Source organism: Hirundo rustica, chromosome 1, assembly GCF_015227805.2.
Source record: "Hirundo rustica isolate bHirRus1 chromosome 1, bHirRus1.pri.v3, whole genome shotgun sequence".
Lineage (NCBI taxonomy): Eukaryota > Metazoa > Chordata > Aves > Passeriformes > Hirundinidae > Hirundo > Hirundo rustica.
In genome coordinates, this window is record NC_053450.1 from 123,841,563 (window position 1) to 123,862,542 (window position 20,980).

Here is a 20,980-nt window from a genome sequence, read left to right on the forward strand (position 1 = left end):
CTGTGACCAAAACTTAAAAAAAGAAACAGATGGGGGAAAGGGGACCTTGAAAGCAGGACTAGAAGCTCTGCAGACAAATAGTTTGAACATACTGTGGAACACACTGCTCCACAGGAGCGGCACAAAATTGAAGATCTCTGAGCTACCTTATCTGTATGCACATTTTGCTGGTGCCAGAGATCCCAGCACTGCCAATAAAGCGGGATGTGTGGGGGGGGCAGAGTTCTGGCAAGCCTGGTTCACACAGAATCAGCAGAGCTCCCGTGTCATGAGTTGATGTGCCTCATCTATGCAAGATCTTTGTTAAAAACATCCCCTGAAATACAGCTTGGGTTTAGAGAGAAGAGCCAGACTTCTTAATAAGGCAGCTTTCAGAGAGGGGTAAAAATGTTAGTCTATGTCCCTCATGTCAGTGTTTATGCATGAACAGCCAGTGAGAACTTATTGAGAATAGGAAAACAAGTCATTTTTTTGTGAGGCATCTGTCCTATTAACTACTTCCCATCAAAAAAATAGGGGATTTTTTTCCTGGATTTGATCACAGCAAGTGTTTTGCAATACACAGAGTATTCAGTTTATTAGCACCATGTGCTAATAAGATACCCCCCCATCCCTCCCCCCCTGAACTGCTTGGATCCAAATCTAGATCAGTAGACTTACCTGGGAGCAGATACAAAATGTACTTTGTAACTCAGAACTGGAGTTCTTAGCTAATAAAGGTATCTCTAACACCATTTTTACTGTCATAGCATGAGTATTGGAATACATTTTGAATTTAGAAAACCAATTCCTGTCTCTCATCCCTTCTAGGAGATTGTTAATAGACATGCAAAATAAAATTCATTAAAGGCTGCTCAAAACAGATTTTTTTTTTGTAAACTACCAAAAATTTTGAACAGCAAGGAAGGGAAAAAAGAAGGCGTTCTGCTACCATGAAGAAGCTGTGACACAAGGTAAGTAAAGGGAACAGGGATCCAGATGGCACGTTTTACCTCCTGTAGTGGTGATGTAGCATACGGATACTGCTGGCCCAAGATCTCTGAACACATCAAAGTGGGTTGAACATATGGACACATACTTACAGTACAGCTCTGTGAGACCTAAGGTGCTGCCTACACACAAGGCAGCAGCTTAATGTTTCACAGGGTGTTGACAGTCTCTCTCAACACCCTCTGTTAACCCTCTGTTAACAATAAAATATGTGACCCTTTAATTTTTTTAAAACCTTTACAAGTTTGACAAGTGCTTAAAACTATTCTCAGTGAAACATCTATAAATTGAAGATAGTTACTTCACTAATGCAAAAATAATTAATTTAGGAAAAAACTGTTTTAATATTTTAGACCTCAAGTCACCATTTTGAAGTAGTAGTCAGTCATTCTATTTCTATGGATCTGGTCAATTACTATCTGATTAGCTCTTCTGGAAATGAGAAAAAATTAAGTGGCATAAAGCATAACAGAAACAGTTTATGTCAAATTGTTTCCTCCCTCCACATGTGTTATCAATATCCCAATATACTTAAAAGCAAATGCAAGCAGTACTCACTTTTACAAACTTCTAACCATGGCCATATACTATGCTACAAGAAAAATAAGTTTGTGTATTACTAAACCTAGTTTACAGTATTTTAAAATGTCAATGTTTTTCTTCAATTTTGCTATCAGACAAACGGAACCCAATTAGACACCAACTGACAAAGTAAGTTGCTGAATGCCACAGGGAATATGGAAGCTCATGTGCAAGCAAGGATCAATAAATAATGAAAGGTTTTTGCTGGAGGTACTGACAAACACAGTTAGGAAACTTGTAGTAATTAAGATCACTTAGAGATAATTCAGCAGCATGTGATACCACTGGTGCTCAAGAGATGTGATTCCATGAATGTATGTAATGTGAATGCTTTTTAAATTGGGCTTCATTCTAATAACCTAAAGGATATTTTCAAATGCCTATGTGCATCATTCCTAACAAACTGAGATTAGTGAAATACCCATTCAGTACTGGTCTTTTCCACATGAAAAACATAGCAAAAGTCTAATTCACTTTTTTGGCTGCTATAAAAAGAAGTCTCCACTTTTGCTCTTGCCTTTGAGGGTGACATGCTATCAAATACACTAAATTGAACCCCAAAGATAGGAGACTCTTTGTTTTGTAAAGTACAAAACGATGAAGGAGCACAATCATTAGGTAAGGAGGGTCATATTTGGATTGTTAATTGACATTCTATATCACCTTTAAAAATATACCAATTTTACGTAAGAATGTTTTAGACATTCAACCCATTCAATTATCAGTGTATTTTTAGGAATTAAAAGGTTTTCAAGAAAACAAAATAAACTGGGATATTAAATTTTATGCAATATTTCTAAAGAACTTCTTGGCGGAGGTTCCCAAATTTTACTCTGCCTCTGCATTCCCACAAACAAAGGCTGTGACAGCAGCAAATACCCCCAGAACATGTACTTGCACACATCAAAAAACATGATGCCGTTTGAAAGCCTCTGCATTAGCAAATATTTTTAATTAGGATTCAGATCTATCTAGCCAGCTTCTTTAAATGATCATGTTATTGAAAAACAAGGATTTAGCAGTTACTTGGAAAAGCAGACAACTGTGCAGTGTTTGATGCATAATACTGAGTGCCAAGGATACTGATATTTCACCACACTAAACATAAGAACCTATACATCCTGGGCCATGTTTCTGTATTTTTAAAATTATTTCATTTAAAACAGATCAGCAAATTTTTGTGATCTTAACAATGCATAGGCAGCTTGTTAAGAGCTCAGTTATTTCAGAGGAGTGTCTGTCCATCTGTCCATCCACGTATCTCAAAAGTTCTTTAATGTGGAACCACTCAGCACTTCTTCATATACAATTGAGAGAAAACACTTGGATATCTTCATTACGTTAAGATTACTATGCAGAGATTCAAAACTATTTATTTAGATGAGAAAAGCAACAGAAAGGACACGAGGATAAAGACAATTTCCCCAGATTTTTGTCTGCCAAGTATTTTGTTGTAGAACTCGAGGGCTGTATTGAGATTTTTGCTGTTTCTGTCTATTTAGACAGCAATCAATACACACTCTTCTCTTTCCATTTTTCTTCATTAGAACTTTTGTTTGGAAGTGGATCTTGAACTTTTTTTTTGCTACCTACATTAAGCAATCAGTCAGAGGCACAGGAGTACTGCCAATTACCTACTGAAATCAGCTGATAAACACTAATGAGGCAAATTACGGCTGGGAAAATTTAAGTCCCCTAATTTACCAAAGATTTAAAGAACAAAACCAAAACACTTCCCCATCCCCCAAATCAACAGTTCTTTATGTAAGAGAGATTATGCCCTCCTGCCTTCCAAAGAACAGAAGAAGAAAGAAAAGGAAATAATACTCCAAACCCCATCCAGACTAAGAACCAACCAACCATAAGGAGATTCCATATACACAAAACTGGAATGAGGTCACTTTGGGGGGCTTTGTGATGTCATTTCCAGAAATGGGAAATAAACAGCCGCATCATAAAAACTGCGGCACAGCAAAACTACTTAAATATTCCTCAGAAAGAAAAAATATGCTTGGCAACACAACTATATGCTGTGATACTATCAAGCATTTTGGACCTGGGGTAAGTTCTAGGCTTTCTCTTGCTTCTTCTTCACAAGCCCTTGGGCTCTTTACACCATCTCCTTCCTTTGTAAGGCTGCCACATCTCCCACACGTCCGCATATAGGAGGCTGCAGGCTAGAACATGCAGATATTTTCTTACTACTCTTGTTAATAAGAAAGTCAGCTGAGAACCTCCGTTTGTCCCCTCCTTACCCTTTTTAACCTTAGTCTGCACTTCCTAAGTTTAGTTTTGCCACTCTGAAAAGAACTGTGTGTTTGTAGCACAAAAGTTTCAGTTTGTAACAATCAAGTATCTAGGAGATAAACCAGACAGATGGATATAAAAATCAATCAATCTATCTTCATGTTGTCAATCTGCAGGTTCAAAAGAAGTTCTGCACATATCTTCTTTACTCTTATGTTAAACAGTGGAGTCTTCACCATAAAGATCTAAATCAATTCTTTTGTTTTCATTTCTTTCTCCCCCTCACCGAAGAAAGTTTCAGGGCATTAGAATTTCAAGAACAGAAGAACTCAGTGACTAAGAAGGAAGAATATCAGAAAGGGTATTCTAAAATTCTAAAAGGGTATACTAAAACTCAAGAGATGCAAAAATTTCCAATCCAGAAACTTGCAGCAAGAATGACAAGACCATTTAATCACGAAAAAGCCCCAACAACAAACAAACCCAGGAACATTTACAAGTACAATTAAAAATTTATTTTTCTCTTTCTGCATTGAAGTACATGTTTACACACAATGTGAGAAATAAAATCATCTGGATACCAAGTACTAAGACTGCAATTGTACTTTCCTTTATAACCATCCAGAATATCAGCAGGGAAACAGAAGAAAGGAAAAAAACATAACTTCGCCTGGTATATCACCCAGCGCCTCTGGTTTTACCCATCCCCAAAACCTCATTTACAGGACACTTTTGGCAAAAGTCCCTGAACATTCCATCCCCCCCAAACATTCAGTACAGTCTAAAAAACGGGTTCAGTGGCACTTCAACATGATTGCAGTAACATTTCAGATACAGTGCACCCACACTGCATGCAATTCACTTTGCTGTAAGGCTGACTTAGACATAAGGCAGAACTTTACCTTAGCTCTCAAATATTCCATGATTAGACATCCTTAAATGCTAAATGCAGAGATGCCTTGATTCCCTTCATTGCTTTTCCTTCTGATCAAGAAAGCAATTCAGGGAGATGGTGTGCTACACTAAACACAAACTGCAAGACATTAAAATGTTAAAAACAAACAGCAATGAAAAAAATAAACTGTATTCACATATTCCAAACTTATTTCCATCACTTAAATAATTTTATCTGCAATTACAAAATACACACATTTAAATATCTTTTTAAGAAATAATCTTCTAAGATATCACGGATGATGATTTGCTTTTGATAATCTAACTGCCCTATTTCTGGCATAAAGATAAACCTGGACAGTGTTACTACCTAGAATGTTTTCCTATTATAATAAGTTTTCTTAAATATACAGTAAATTCTCTTTAACTATTCTGACAGATAGTGCAAATAAAGACATTCTTTGGGTCACAATTTAAAAATATTACCACCAATGCTATCCTCAATTTAATATTGTTTTAGTAAATAAGTAAGAAAATACTTTAAGTGTACACATCTTCTAACATCTGTTTAGCAACACATTTTCCTCAGTTACCCTGGCTTAATGCATGTCACAAAAAATGAATAAGCTACAATACTGCTCACCTATCCAAAAGATATGTTATATTCATACTTAAATAAATAGATTTAGAAACCTACCTATAAGTTTCCATTTCTTTCCATGTATTGTTATTATCCAATGGCCTACTACATCTAATCATATCAAAATATCTTTATAGACAACAAAGATCACTTCAGAAGCACTGCTCAAAGGCAATGAAATAATGCTTTGAGAACCTAAGCACGTTAGGCCTACATAGATCCAAGCACATTGTAGAATACAAGAGTTTATGCTTGTTTTAGAGTCAACTACTGCTTTGCCCTAGCCAGAGACAAAAAGCTTATTTTAAACATTATCCATCAATGATGCAGAAACACAAAGTGGCCCTGTTTGCTATCTAATGTTACTTGCTGGCTTTGCACGTTTATTTGAAGTCACTGGCACCTGGTGGTTAGTTCCATTAGTGGCATTTGTTGCTGAGCCATTCACAACGATGTAATCAACTTTGTTTTCCAATTTCACGAGGCGTTGTAAGATGTCATCCAGAAGAACAGCAATTGTTCTCTTAAGATCAGCTGAAGATAATGGAAAAAACAAATTACAGCCTGTTATTTACTCTGTGTGGAAAAGAACTGCCATTTCAACATACTCACATCTTAAGACTAGCTATCCTCCCTACCACATTTTTTGGAAAGGAGTGCAGATTGGTCTAGAAGTACGGAATTAGAGAGAGGCTTGATTTTTCTTTAATAACATTTCTTATTTATTTTAGGGAAGGGAGATACCACCATAACAGGGAACTGTGAAGGCAGCCAATTAAATATTAGAGTATAAGAACAAAAATACTAGTTGGAACATTAGAAGTGGCTATTCAAAGGTATTATTTCAAATTTCATCCAGACAACAGCACTGGAATATTCAGTTATGTCATCTTTTAGCCTTGGATGCAAGAGAATATATCTAAATACTTTCCAGGATAAAATAGGTAGTTAATAGCTTTCCCCTAAATGACACAGATTTAGCCCATAGTAAAGCTGTTATTAGAAGGTATGTTATTGCTTCTTACATGAGCTGTAAAACAAGGGTAAAAAAATCCATTTACATCTTTATTGACTGAAAAATAAGAGAAAAGATGGTAAAAAAATTCTCATGTTCTGGAACACAAAACCAGTAACATCTTTTAACATAAAAATTATTTATGCTGTTGCCAATCACCATCTTCTTTCAGATTTGAAAAACATTAATAAACTTACTAGGTTTTACAAGGTTTTAAGATTCCCCTTACACATGAAGACCTCTACAAACTCTGTCTCCACCCCAGCCCTCTAATCAGTTCTTAACTAAGCAGAAAGACTGGGGACAAAGATCACAGGCAGCAAAGTGAAAAAAAGGAGTAAAAGAGATAAAACTAAAAATTAATAGTAAATTAAATTTCAAAAAAAGGAGCACCTCGCCCCAAAATGAACCTGTTCTTGTTCAGTAATGTTAACTTTGAAAAAATAATAAAAATTGCTTAACAATTCAAGCCAGAGCAGGGTCTGCTGTCAAAAGCAAAGGGTGGGTCATGTACTCTGTCGTATAATTTTGAGCTCAACAATTTAAGGGAGGGGATTATCAAGTTTTAATTCTCATGATCAGCAGGTAGATCGAGATGACTTAAGTTTATATCAAACTTCAGACAAAACCACACAAGACAAATTGGAAATACACTATAAGACTTATAGAGCAGGAAAAAGCTGCAGTACACAAGGATTTTGTGGGTTCTTTTAAATGACAGAAAAATTGAATTACACAGTTAAGGAAGGAAGTCCTTGATGACAAAAAAAAAAAAAAGGTGTGAGAAGAAAACAGGGAAAAAAAGAGAAAGCAGGCTCTTATTGTCATAAAAAGTAATTTTATGAATGAAAGGATTAAAGGTTTAAACACTTTTTACTGTCCTACTCCTCTTGGGTTGCTCCTGCACATCTTGCCATCCCATCTTGCTTCCTTCTTCCTTAGCAGCAGCAAAAAGACTTCAGACACATTTTTGCTGCTTGCACTCTTACCAAATGCCTATAAAGGGAATCCTACAACAGGCAGAGCCATTTCAGGAAATCTTAATGGGATCAAAATTAATTACTATGCATCTTTTGAGATATTGTTTTTAAAAATAAACATTTTTAGTTATCTTTTCAATATTTCAGAAGATAGTAAATACTGACAACCTGTTTATCAAGTTAGGTACATATTCACAAGACAGACAAATCAGAGATATGATGCACCAAGTATTACAGCTCTCAAGACAAGGGACCTTATCTCTTATGGCTACCTCTAAAACAAGGGGAGATTCTGCCAAATTCATAATTGCCTTGCAGTCTCCAGACTGTAAATTCAACTAGTATGTTGCTTTTTCACTGCTTTTTTCAGGAGAAGAAAATTCAAGAAATAAAAGCAGGAAGTTAGCAATGAGGCACTAAAAGAATCTGGAATGCTGAAGTGACTTAATATAAAACTTTGTCCCTGTATCAGGCACGTGCTTATTCCTCAATAGCTGAATATTCAGAAAAAGACAAATGTGCTGTTACTTCTGTAAGTAACTGTATTCATATACCTGAAGAGATCTAAAAAAAATCCTGGAAAGTAAAAATATCAAGCATGAGGCTTGATTTTGCAACTCATCTTAATCTTCAACTTCATTGAATAAACTAAAATCAAAACAGTTAATACAGAGAGGCTTTTTTCTGAAGAGCACTTACTACTTCAAAAAAAAAAAAAAAAAGAAAATTTGTAACTTTACAGTTTTTGGAAAAACGAATATATTCAAGTAATTAGTATGGCTTTTTTCTTCTTACCATATCCTGACATAGAGGCTCCACCACCACCATTCATTAGGTTTTTATTTTCTTCTGCCAGTGCTTTGACATATCTTTTACTGAGATCTAATATCTGTCCACGCAACTCTGCACTGCTTTGGCGTCTTGGATACTGAAAAGTGTAGCGTAGCAACATCAAACCCCAAATGATTCCAAAGACTAGTAAAAACATACTCAGTTTCTGGGACATATTTTTTCTTGAAAATGTTAGAAACATTTCTGATGAAGGCCACAGGCACGTCCTAATTTCAAGAAAAGTAACTGAATTTGACTTTGTCAAATTATATTACATATTAAACAAAAATAATATTTCTATGAGGTGAAAAATCTTCTGGCTGGAACATCTTGAGTATATCTTCTCATGTTTTAGCTGGTCTTGATTCCTGAAATTTGTAAAGTACCACTTGGTTATTCAAAAACTGCTACAGTTGTTGAGATTAAGAACAAATATCAATTTCCAAATACAGTATTATTGCATCATCTAGCAAGCAAGGTTTTTTATCCGCTTAGAGGTTCAGTTATATTTCCTTCTCACTTGTTATTTACAGGGTTTCCTCTTCCTATTTTTACCGATTTTTATTCTCCAAAAATCAAAACTTCTGTGCTTCCACAAAAATCCTTAAGTATTTTAAATACTGGAATTTAAACTGACATTAAACCCAAATGCATTTACAAGAAAGTGCAGTATCTAGAAGAGACCTGTATAACATTTCTGTACAACATTGTGATGAGTTATACACATACATCTACATATAAGATCTTGTGAAATGATTCACTTGATTCTTATTCTTCACTTTGAAGTACAGTGCAAGTATGAACAGATAATACATGGAAGGATGCTTTTCGGTTGGTTAGCTAGTTCAGTTTCCTCTCCTGGCTTTGCACATCATTAAGGTTTCTTACTTGTTTTGGCGTCTTACTTTGGAATAAAGAGAAAACCAAAATAAATTGGCACATTGCACTCAAGCATTTCACTTTGACTTTAAAAAATGTCTTACCATAGTACCCAATTCTGATCCTTCAACAGATTAAGGCTTCAGGAGGAAAGCAAATGGTAGGAAAGCTTCAGCAGTTAAATAACAAATGTTCAGACAGTTTCAAGTAGCTTGAGCCACTCATCTTCAGGGATCTCTGTACTGGGGGGGGGGGGAAAAAACCACAGAAAGATTTAAACAAAAAGTGAAGATATCTTTATTTACTTGGGGAGTAGCTGCAGTTGAAGGCTTCAAGATACATGCTTTTAAAACAGAACTACATTTTCAAACCTAATTTCAAGCACTTGTTAGGGAAGGACACAGAATTACTCTCCATTTTATTATGAATGCATAATACTGACTTCAACATACTTTTAAAAAGAAAGCTTGGTAAGAATCTCACTCAGCATCTCCTTGTGTTATAAGATAGTGACAACAGATGTTCCGGATTCATCATATATGTACACACACATATATTTGCATAGGCATCATTCTCTTACTAATTTTTACCCCTCAAACAGATCTCACATTTTTAGACTCTTTCCATGTGTATACCTACTATTTCTCATTTTTCATCCATCCCTGACACTACTCCAATTATTCAATACTTTCTTAAAAGAGAACTTCTATTATTTACCATCATCCAGATAAAGCTACTCATGTTACACAATAGTTACATTTTTCCTCACTATTCCCAGTTCTTCCGTACATACTACATGACACAAGCACTTTTTAGACTGAAGTTAAGCATGCAATAAAGTTCCTCACCAGACTTTCTGTAGTGGCACTTACACCTCAGTTTGTATCAGAATATTGAGACCAAGTTTCTCGTGCTGCTGAGCTCTCATCTAAACCTACCTCTGCTTCCATGGCACTTTTCATCCCCTCCCCAGAGCAGTTCCATCGGCCCTACGCCAACACCCCGCTGTCTGCTGCCAACACAGTGTCACCGCCAGCAGGGCGCCATGCCCTGCTTGTCGCTTACCCTTCTCCTTCACTCTTCAGATAATCCTCTCAACAGGCTAGCCAGCGTGCCTGATTCAAGTGGCAAATTGTTGAAGTGCCCTAAAATCAACATGCATATCTAAATCATTCTGAAAATTATTAACCCAAGGCAGGGGCGACATTAGGACTTGGACACCAAAGTTGCCATAAAGTAACAACCAGCTGTGTGTAAAATGCCCCATGGCAGCCACTGCCAGTACATAAACTCTTACTGCTGGGTGCACTAATGCAAGTGGCAATCCCGGGTCACTGAATGAGGAACAGCTCACCCTCCACCGTGGGGTATGACCGTGCACAAGGACAGACAGCCAATGCACAGTAATTCGAACTCCCACTGTAAATGCAGTGGGATGTACTTTGTTCAAGGAATGTGCTTATCCCCCCCCCCAACCATTTTAACATACTAATTCGTCTTAAGTACATAAAATAAGTGGGAAAACAGTAAAAAATTACGTTCCACAGCATGAATATCTGGAATTGTGTGGTTTAAGATTTCCTGAAACAGATCTTCCCTAAACATGCACTAACCAAAATTTCTTTTCCCTAGCTCTTTGCCAAATCCATGGCTCTGCACTCAGACTTAAAAGAATAAACTGCACCCACATTGTTATGTATCTACATAATCTCTGAACAGCATCAAAATGATTGAAAACTTTATGAGGTCAAGGAGAAGAGTATTCACGTGATGGCTCAGAAGACCAAACAGTATCTCTCAAGAAGACACGGTAAGTTTCAGTCCCCATTCCCAAAAGTCTCTACTTCTTCTATTAAAAAAAGACTGAAAAAACAGATAGCACTTACAAAACTTAAATTCAGTTCAGCTCTCCACAGATCTCCAGCCACATCTCCCCCTGAAGCATTTAGACAGTATCACTACAGTCCTTTGGAGTAGAAATAACTCTGCCATCACATTGTAAATAAGACCACAAGCCAGGATAAGAGGTCTAGCCAAGAGGAAGAGATTGAATAAACTCCTGCCAAGCAGCAGCAGGAATTGCAGACTGGGCCATCGCCATGTATATCTGATCCACAGTGCACACGCTGACTACTGAAACTAATGGAAATCAAGGACTTAACCTGCTGGGAAATTGCATAACACTGACATGACGCAAAGGAACTGGGAGCAAGGTATACCAAAATGGAAGGAACTATTTGTACTTGCCACTTTTCCTACAAAATTTTAAAGACCGTTTCCCCTTCATGAATCCCAGTGCAATCTCAAAGTTCTGGAGATTTGGTCTCCTCTTTCCCCCTGAAGTGCATGCCCTTCTAGTGACTTACAAGATACTCCCTGCAAGACCCTTGGGGTTAAAAAAAAAAAAAAGAAAATAAAAAAAGAAAGCTTATACCCACATGATTTGGAAGTAAGAAAAAAAGAGTATCGGAGCAGCAGGCACACATATTAGGAAGGAAATAGCAGAGTAAGGTGGATGGATTGGAACATTCTTGTACCTCTTACTGTCCTGAAGGGTCAGCACTTCTCTACAAGAATATCATAGTTTCAACTATGGCTCAGAAATGGACCTTTGTTTTCAGTAATTCAGAGGTAGTATCCCATAAGATAACAGCGCACATGAAAGAAGGTATGCTGCCGCTTGTGATCTTTAGTATCTTTCATTCTCTCAAGGCACACAATATGCTGAATTGGAAATCCTCCCTGAGCAGGAAAAAAAGTAAGCTGAGACTTCCTCTTCACACTGATTTATCCTGGATAGAAATGCTGGCATACCACTCTCAAAACCACAGCTGAGGGACTTTTGTGGCAAAGGGAAAGCATTGCAGAGAGCAACTGGAAAAAAGGGTGCATCAAAGCTAAATCTTATTGAAATTCCTACCATCTCTAATCACAGAGACTGAGACAAAAGAAACACAACCAAGAAAAGGAAGGAGTATAACCAGAACAAAATTTGAAAATCTGAGGAGAGAAAGAAAAGAAACAAAACTCCAAACCAGCAAACCCAAAACAAACCAAAATATTCAACAAAACATACCCAAATCAAACAAAACCCTTGAGCAGACTGCAGGCAAAATGGCAATCCAAGAATCCATGAAGAAGAGAATGTCTTCCAGATAATCCTTTCAATAAGCAGCTTAAAGAAACCGATGCAAGTGCCAGTTTTCCGAAGTACTTTAAATCAGCATAGTACTTTAAATAAGCATGCGTATTTAAATTATTCTGAAAGTTATAAGCCCAAGCCAGGAGCAACATTAGAACTTGGAGCTACAACCAATTCCTGAAAGAGGATGTGACACTAGGTTTGCCTTTCACAGACGTATAGAGAACTTGGTTTTCTTCACTGTTGCCACTGCTGATTGTCTAAAAAAAGTACTGCCAAAAACCTACCACTGTGGGTACAACTTTGTCCAGTGGTACCACAACACTGACATCCATCTGGCAACAAAAACAATTAACTGCGGCACTGATCCACTTCAAAATAAAATCATGTCTCTATCCCGTATACCGGTATTCCAAAATCAGTCATATATAAATTATATTATTGACTGCATGAAACAAAAGGAGCAAAGGCAAAAGAGCTACAGAAAATGTATTATATGTTCCATAACAAAGCAAAGTTATACTTAACTACTACTTAACTAGCATCACATTTCAGTTTGAATACTGACCCTTCTCCATGGAAACCAGCCCATACTTATAAAAAACCATCCTTCTCAAATTTTGTTTCAGTCTTCCTCAGATTCTGCATTACTCATTCCCAGAAAAACCAAGAGATTATATTAACATACAACACAAAAATGAAACGGTCTATAACACAAACGAATGCCTCATATGTGCTCTGAAACCACCTCAGGTTATCAGGTAAACAAGGCATACCTAAATCCTTAAAAGCTTATTGCACTTTACAGCACTGCCATTTCTGCCAGTCAATCGGCTCAAGAAAGACTGGCACAAACTCATCATCATTTTTCTAGCCTGCCCAAGAGACTCCAGCCTTCCTAAACCACTAAAAATGGTTGTAGGGCAAATTTAAACCTGTCTTGCAGAGATGATTTGTGTACCTTCCAGTTTTGAAAAATGTACAGGAAAGATGACCGTAGTTACTTGTAAGAGAAAAAGAAAGCAGCAGGTCCATCAGGTATTTTTGGTAGTTATTAATAAGCAGTTTGCAGATGCAAAGAATACAGAAAACCAAAGCCTGAGAGAAACCTATTTGATTCAAAGATCAAAATTACTTTTAAGAATAAAGCCAAGAAAAAATGCAATGAAAAGAATACTGTTAATGTACAGTCCAATATTTGGTCCTCTTGACCTCTTTGGTCATGTATTTTGAAAGACAGAAACCCAAATACTAAGGCAGTAGCTCCTCAGTGATACTCCAGAGACCTAGACAGGTCTCTAACAAACTCATATCTTGGGAAAGTAGGCTTGATAAGTGGAAACTTTACTCAATTACTTACTACCACAATATTTATCTGTTCCTCTGTAGCATCAACAATCTGAGGGAGGGAATTATCAAGTTTTAATTCTTATGATCAGCAGGTAGACCAAGAGATGACTTATTATGATCAACAACAACAACATGACACTGTGCATTCAAGAGCAGGTCTGGCTTTGCAATCAGATATTAACTGCATAAAAAGACGTGATTTATCAAGACAGATTAAAAAAACGCAGTCATATACAGTCATAGAAGTTTGCATCCAATTAAAGAGGAAGTGGAAAAAATCTTGTAATAGAACAAGACAGCAGACAGAAATCAGTACAAATAGACAGCACAAATAGAAGCTGACATTGATAATTATTATAAAATAATTGTACAGAATGAAATTTGAATTTATTACCATCTCAGTGGGAGCACAAAAAGTTTATGAAATTATTAACAATTTAAAATTGCCATATAAAAATTACACTACAAGAAATTACTATTAAATTCATGGCAACAAACATTCCTCAGTACAGAGAAGGTACTGTATCAGTAAACACTAAACTGCCTGTAAATATGCAGAGTGTTACCTCATTGCAATAGCCAACAAACATTTCAGGAAGACAAGAATCACTGGGCATTACAGAATACCAGGAAAAACATTTCCACAGTAGCATCAAGCTCCATTCCATTGTTTTCCCCTTTTTTGCCTCTGTTTGGAGAGTGCACTCTCTGGCCCATTTACCTCTGTGACCTACAAAGTATTTTGTTTTCTAATTTTTCAACAGAAAACTTTGAGTGTCACTCGGCTGATAGGAATCAATAGTGCTGAGCATTCTGAGTGCAGGCAGGCTGGTTCTACGTTGTTTGGAAAACCCTCAGTCATTTCTCTGAAGCAATGAAAATGGGAAGTCTAAAGAATGACTGACACACACCAAAACAGCACAGAATATATTCACTAGTCAAGTAATTTTAGGAGATTGAGACTATGAAATAAGCACCTAGAAGCCCAGGAGCTCACATGCTGAGACTTTTTGGAATGCCCAAAATGATGCTTGTGTTCTGGTAATTTGCAGTCTTAGATGGTTGTTGGTTTAGTAGTAGGTCAACAACCTGCACGAGGTGCAGCTAGCAAACAGGTGCCCAAAGAAGTGAAGTGTTTAACACAGAGCTCTGATTAGAACTGGTGCATAAGGAAGAACCACATTCCTCTTATTTTTGTGAGTACATAAGTTCTTGAGAAGATGCCAATAAACTAGTGTCCTGTACTAGCACATCTATACTGGTGATTGTTGCAGGCCAACACTGTCCTTTGGTTCCCAGGTCCATTAATCAGGTTCACTCAGACAGCACCATAAAAGAGCAGGATATTCTACACAGAACCAATCATTAACAGCAGTGCCAGTTCCCAGACAAGTGAAACCACATTTAGCTGCCTTTTGATAAAATTTACTCTCAGCACTTCAAGTATTCCTATTATTGCTGCTGTAAAATTTGGTCAACAGAAAAACATCTCAGCAAAGGGGGAAAAGAGGGTGCTGTACTGACAAAACCTCAGCAGAGCCTGATGTAAGAGCCCACCTAAATGTGCTGATGAAACTCAAGGGTCTTTCCAGACTGCATCATAGATGAGTAGATAGAAGAGACCATTTATATTAATAGCTGCTAGACTCAAGTGAAAATATCAGTACTATAAAACATGTTGCCATCTTAAGAACAGGTAAGAAAGCATACTTCTGGACAAAAAAAAAAAAAGGCTGTCCTATCACTACAAAGGCTGCTAGGCTGCAGGTTTCAGCAGTTCTGTACCACTTTCAGAGCATGCTGTCAAAAGAATCTGCCTTTGTGTCCTTTCCAGGACATCTATCTTTATACCTTCTCCTATAGCATGTGTTCCCTCATTCCCTGCTTCTACATGCCCAAGGCTTGCAATTACCTTGGCACACTGAGAAAAAAAAAAAAAAAAAAAATCCTTTTGCCTTATTGCTAGCTGCCTTTTGGGGAACACCTTTAATGCATGTTGTGAAAGAAACATGAGGTTTAAGGGAATAGCAAAAATGGGTAACTACCAAAAAAACCTATTCCTCTACAAAGAAAGAATAAAATCTTGTGTACTCCCAACTGTTCCTGTCTCTCAACCCAGGCAAAAGATACATGGGCCAAAAAAAGTCCCAGGCATCAAGCAGACACAGTGTTGCTGCTGACGAGCTGCTGGGACTACCTCAGACACATCTTAAACCAGGAATGGTTTTACCTCCTACAGGCTTCTAAGAACAGAACCAGTTAGTCTTGTAGATGAACTTCGAGTTGAGAGCACAAACATACTGCTTTCTACTTGAAAACCCACACAGCAAGCTTACAGTGGCTCTGGTATAAAATCATCCGAGAGCCCAAACACTAGACTACCTCTTGTCAGTATTTTAGAAATACTGGAGAGCTGTTTCTATTTAAATGCATGCATTCCTATTTTAATAGGTTTCATTTTATGCTTTCTACCAATAATTATTTTCATTTTGCATTGTGTTTAAGAAGTCTCCTCAAGTACCTTAGAGTACCTTTTTTTTTTCAACACCTTCCCCCTTTATTTTGCCTACTACTGCCAATGAATGCTTTTAAAATGAACCAGCCATTTAAAAACAGAAATTCTTTGTTCCTTGCCTGTGGGCAGTCAGCCAAGAGTCAAGATTTTGAGAGTGGAAATGGCTTGGCAAGGCTTGTGAAGAAAATTAAAGCAAGCAGGTATCAATAGGGACAGAGGGACAGTATGTTACGCTTGCTGAACTTCCCCTCCTCCCACTGGGACCATCTGCGCCCCAAAACATTTATACATTTCTGTATCAGATTCTTAAAAATAATAATAGTGAAAAAAAAAAAAAAAAATCTCAGCTTCATTTTCCCGGGGACACTTGCTCTATTTTCTCTTCATGCTTTATTGCCACCATTCAGGTCAATGTGGGACCCTTGCTCCTTGATAAGAGTCACTCATGACAGAGCACAAGGCACTTGCTTGGCTTCTCACCTCCCTGTAACACTGCCACAATTTATTAATTGCAGGCTGTAACAAGTACCCCCATAGTACTCCCTTGTGAAAATTTACAGCTGTCTCTGCATCACTCTTCCTAAAGCCCCTGAGACTCCGAAACTTCCTCATGAGACAATAATGTTGAGCTAATTTTGACTAGTTTTACAGAGAGCCAAGCCTATAAAATGATGCACGTAGGTTACTGATAAGAGAGGGACTTCCACCAAATGTTTTAAAGAGACCTAAAAGGAAGGTAGCTGTCATTAAAGACAATTAAGATGGAACAGGGAAGACAACTAACAAAGTGACAGCTGCAATGGGGAGAGATTGCCACGGCTCAACACACGTACAGACAGTGCACCACACAAACACTCTTCCTGTAGAACGGCAACAGGAAAAGGACTTGTTCTGCTGGGCAGAGAGGAAGAATTTAACTTGTCTGGTTTTCTTTCAAGAAACCTGTACAATTCAAACTGAGTATTAATCTGTCCACCAAAACTATGTTCCTATGGCAAAACTGCAATATAGACGAGGCTTTGAATTCCTGCTCCTTCCCAGCAGGCTGACCCAGGTGAAAATTCTAGAAAAATAGAATAACATTGGAGGAAATATTAAAGACAAGTGATTTCTGTTCTTCTATATCCTTTCTTCCACAATCTTATTTCTAGATTGACTTGTCAGCTCCACGTAGCATAATAATGGATTATGACAGACATTAGTTAACTGTAACACTTCAATGGTGTGCACTGCAAAGTACTTTATTATGAGCATTAAGGAAAAGGTACGCAGAAATTTAACTGGATTATTTACATAATGGTAGCTCCTATTTCTTTAATATTACTGAAGAAACCAATTTCATCGGAATAAGTTTTACATTCCCTTGTCTAGGACTCTAGTTCAGGCCCTATTTTACATGGGCAAAGCACTCATTCAGTTCTGAGAAATCCAAAATTAATGTCCTAAATTACATAAGCAAATGCTAATATTTTTTGTAAATTTTGTAAAGTTTTTTTTTTTTTAAGAAAATATAAGAGGCTATTATTAATAATGCTCATTTGAGAAAACCCAGCTCATAAAATGGTACAAATTATCAATCACAGGTGAAAGAGGTTGTTAAAAAACAAACAGCATATAAAGTACATTTTAGCAGTAAACTTGTACCAGGAAAAACAGATTCATTTGAGTGACTGAGCCTCACAGATCTTTGACAGCTACTGGAAAATGGCTATTTTTGATACTTACTAGTCTTCAGATACATTGACTACCCAGCTGACAATTTTAGTTGACAGCACACATTTATCCTACTTACAGATTAGGCAAGATTCAAGAAGTAGTCCCCTTTACTATTCTTGGAAAAAAGTACAAGTGATCATGAACTCCAGGGGAAATATCTTACTTTTAGCAGCTAAATGACATCCAATCCCCAAGATACTTCACAATTTGTGATTAGCTTATACCAATGCCTCCTTCAAGGAGATAACAGCCAAAAGGAATCTCTAAAAGCAGATACCACAAAAGCTTTAAAAAAAAAAAAAAAAAAAAAAAAAAAAGGGGGAGGGGGGAGAGGGAGAGGGAGAGGGGAGGAAGTACCTTTATTTCTAACTGTAAAAATCTTTAGAAAAAGGACTAAAGGAATTCCAGCATAATTGCTTAATTCTCTGGAGCTCTCAAGTACCTATTAAACAGCTACATATTCAATACCTAAAACAACAAAAAGAGGCCAGAATAACTTAGGCTTTATACACATGTGTAACTGCAGTCAAAACAGGAACAAAAATAACAATGAATTTCTACATTTGGTCTAAAAATGCAATCACACTGCTTGCAACACTACCAGAAGATGCTACTCACAATCTAATATTATCTTCATATTGTCTCCTTTCTCTGATATTCCCATGAGAGTAAAACAGCAATTCATTATATTTGTTTCAAAATTAACAGTATGTTAGTCAGGACAAATCACATGCACACTAGGATGTACATCATGTTCATATTCTGAGGGCTCTCTTAAAATTAAAAGGTGCAATTCCGACAAAGATTGCTTTTCACTGTGAAAAAACTCATCTGTCTGCCCCCAGTTCATCCACTGAGAGGGCAAAACAACAACAACAACAAAACACCCAAAACAGCAACTAGAAAGAATAACCCAATCTGAACTGTTCTAAGGAAACTCTACATCATGTCATAGCATAGAACAAAAATTCTCCCTGCTTGTTTTGTGGCACACAAACACAGAAATTACACTCCACTCTCGCTGTCAGTATCTTCTAGATGACAAGAGACATAAAAGAGAATTTACAGGATGCTACCATGTTAGGATAGGGAACCAAAGAGAGAGTTTATTAATAATGAATGATGAACAGAGCTACCCAAATAAGGTAGAGATAATAGTACGTTATACATATTTACCAAAATAAACTTAATCGAAGAAAAGTGCAGTTAAAACATCATCAGATGTTACAAATGAAAGCAATTTTATTATATTGTAAAAAGGAAGCGTTATTCTCTAACCCATGCTGTCAGGAAATTCCATATATTATAATCTCCTAAAACTAAATGTTTCAAATCCTGCAGACTTCATTCAATATTACTTTTTCCTATTACTTCACTAGTACCACCGAGACCAATTTCAGTGAAATATTTACCCGTTTGTTTTGGAGTTCTTCATGCAGACTTGCTAGCGCCCAAAGATCACTTAACCTGACATTGTTCAGGATCCTGCCTTCGCCTGAATATGATTTTTTTTTTTTCTTTTTTTCCTTCCTGTAAGTTTTATCACATCACTCTAATCACGCTTTACCTCTCTGGAAGTTATGTCCTCACAGCAGAAGACCTCGATCTTGCAGAGTCACTGCAGTCATAGCTTAAGACGGGAAGACCACAGCTAACGGCGAAGGAACCCAGAAAACCCTCGTTTGCTCCACCGCTTCCTCCCCACACAAGGACACTGCATCACAGCTCCGGGACGCGGATCCCGGTGGAAGGAACGCCGATCCCAGCACAACTCACCTCGCCGCGCCCCTCGGCGGGCCCGCAGCGACACCGCCGCGGCCGCCTCGAGAGCCGCGCGGGCACCGCCACCCGCCGGGAAGGAAGCCCCAAGGAGGGCGAGCCCGTTCCGCAGCTCCCGAAGGAGGGGCGGACCAACGCGGGCGCTCAGGCGCGGTGCGGACCCGCGTGTGAGGGAGAGCCGCAGCCACCCTGCGCCATCCCGGTCCCGCCCGAGCGTGCGACAACCCCGGCACTTCCCCCGCGAAAACACGGACGGACAGACGGGTCCCTCCCACGCTCCCGTCGCCCCGGCCCAGGGCGCGGCTCCGGGGCTCTGCCGAGGCCGGGGCCGGGCGCTCCCCGCGCAGCGCCCCCCGCCGGCCGCCCCGCGCTACCTGCGCTCGCCGCCTGCGCTCCCTCCTCCCGGCCCGCTCCGGCACCCGCGCGCCGCTTCCGCCCCGCGCCGCGCCGCGCGCCCCGAAGCCCCGCCCCCCGCCCGCCCGGCGCCGCGGCCGCCCCCCAGCGGCGGGAGGGAGCTGCGGCAGCGGCGTGAGGCGGCGGGCGCCGCGCCCGCGCCTTTGCGGGGAATTGGTCCTCATCCGTGCTCTGGGCAGCGGAACGGGGGCTGGGCACGTTTAGTCTAGAGAAGACAGAGAGGGGGGTGTCTCGTGATTGTATTTAAATGTCCTAAAGGCGTGTGCCAAGAGGATGGTGCCAGACTTTTTGGCGGTGCCCTGCGACAGGACGGCGAGCAAAGGCCGTGAACTAAACCACACGTGAAGTTCCACCTCAACATAAGGAGGGAATTCTTTGCGTTGGGGGTGGTAGAGGAACAGGCTGCCCAGGGAGGTCATGGATTCTCCCTCTCTGGAGACATTCAAAACCCAGCTGCACACGTTCCTGTGTCACCTGCTCTAGGTGACCCTGCCTTGGCAGGGGGTGGACTAGGGGATCTCCAGAGGTCCCTTCCAACCCTAGCGATTCTCTGATTGTTCGTGGCTGGGGTGAAAAATAAACCCTCCTGTGATAATCACCTAAATAAAATTCACTGTGAGTCCAGGACTGTGCTAGAGAGTCACCCCAGGCTCTTCCTGCAAGGTGCTGTTTAAAGGAAGCTGGTATCAGTTAAGGAAAGGTGAACATAAGGGCAAGGTAAAGAACACGTTCAACACCTGCAGAGTTGATAACATTCACAAGCACCTGTTGGTCACCTTATCTCGATCCCTTCAGCGTGCATCTCCCTCCCTTCCAGTGTGCGTCAGAGGCCATCTGGCTTCTCCACGCTTTTCAACCTTCATATTCTGCACAGGTTAGATGCGGGAAAAATCAGCATTTAAATGTGATGCTGTTCTAGAAAAAGGGATATTGATACATCAGAGTGGTTAGTGGCCTATACCTAAGTATGCAGACAAAACTCTTGGTAGATGCTATGCCAGCCGAT

At 39.0% G+C, this 20,980-nt stretch overlaps 1 protein-coding gene across 2 annotated transcripts; it reads right to left on the bottom strand.

The window, feature by feature from the left end:
• Positions 1–4,311: 4,311 nt before the first annotated feature.
• Positions 4,312–19,993, bottom strand: CCDC126 (coiled-coil domain containing 126). Of its 2 annotated transcripts, none has more exons than XM_040084757.1 (4): positions 19,935–19,993; positions 9,163–9,300; positions 8,144–8,547; positions 4,312–5,887 (listed from the first exon to the last, which is right to left on the bottom strand). In XM_040084757.1, exons 3-4 carry the CDS (start codon positions 8,379–8,381, stop codon positions 5,706–5,708), a joined length of 420 nt encoding a protein of 139 aa, XP_039940691.1. In that variant the 5' UTR covers positions 8,382–8,547; positions 9,163–9,300; positions 19,935–19,993; the 3' UTR covers positions 4,312–5,705. The 2 variants fall into 2 exon arrangements, with proteins under 2 accessions (XP_039940691.1, XP_039940684.1); XM_040084750.2 differs by lacking the exon at positions 19,935–19,993 and adding an exon at positions 19,349–19,550.
• Positions 19,994–20,980: the final 987 nt, after the last annotated feature.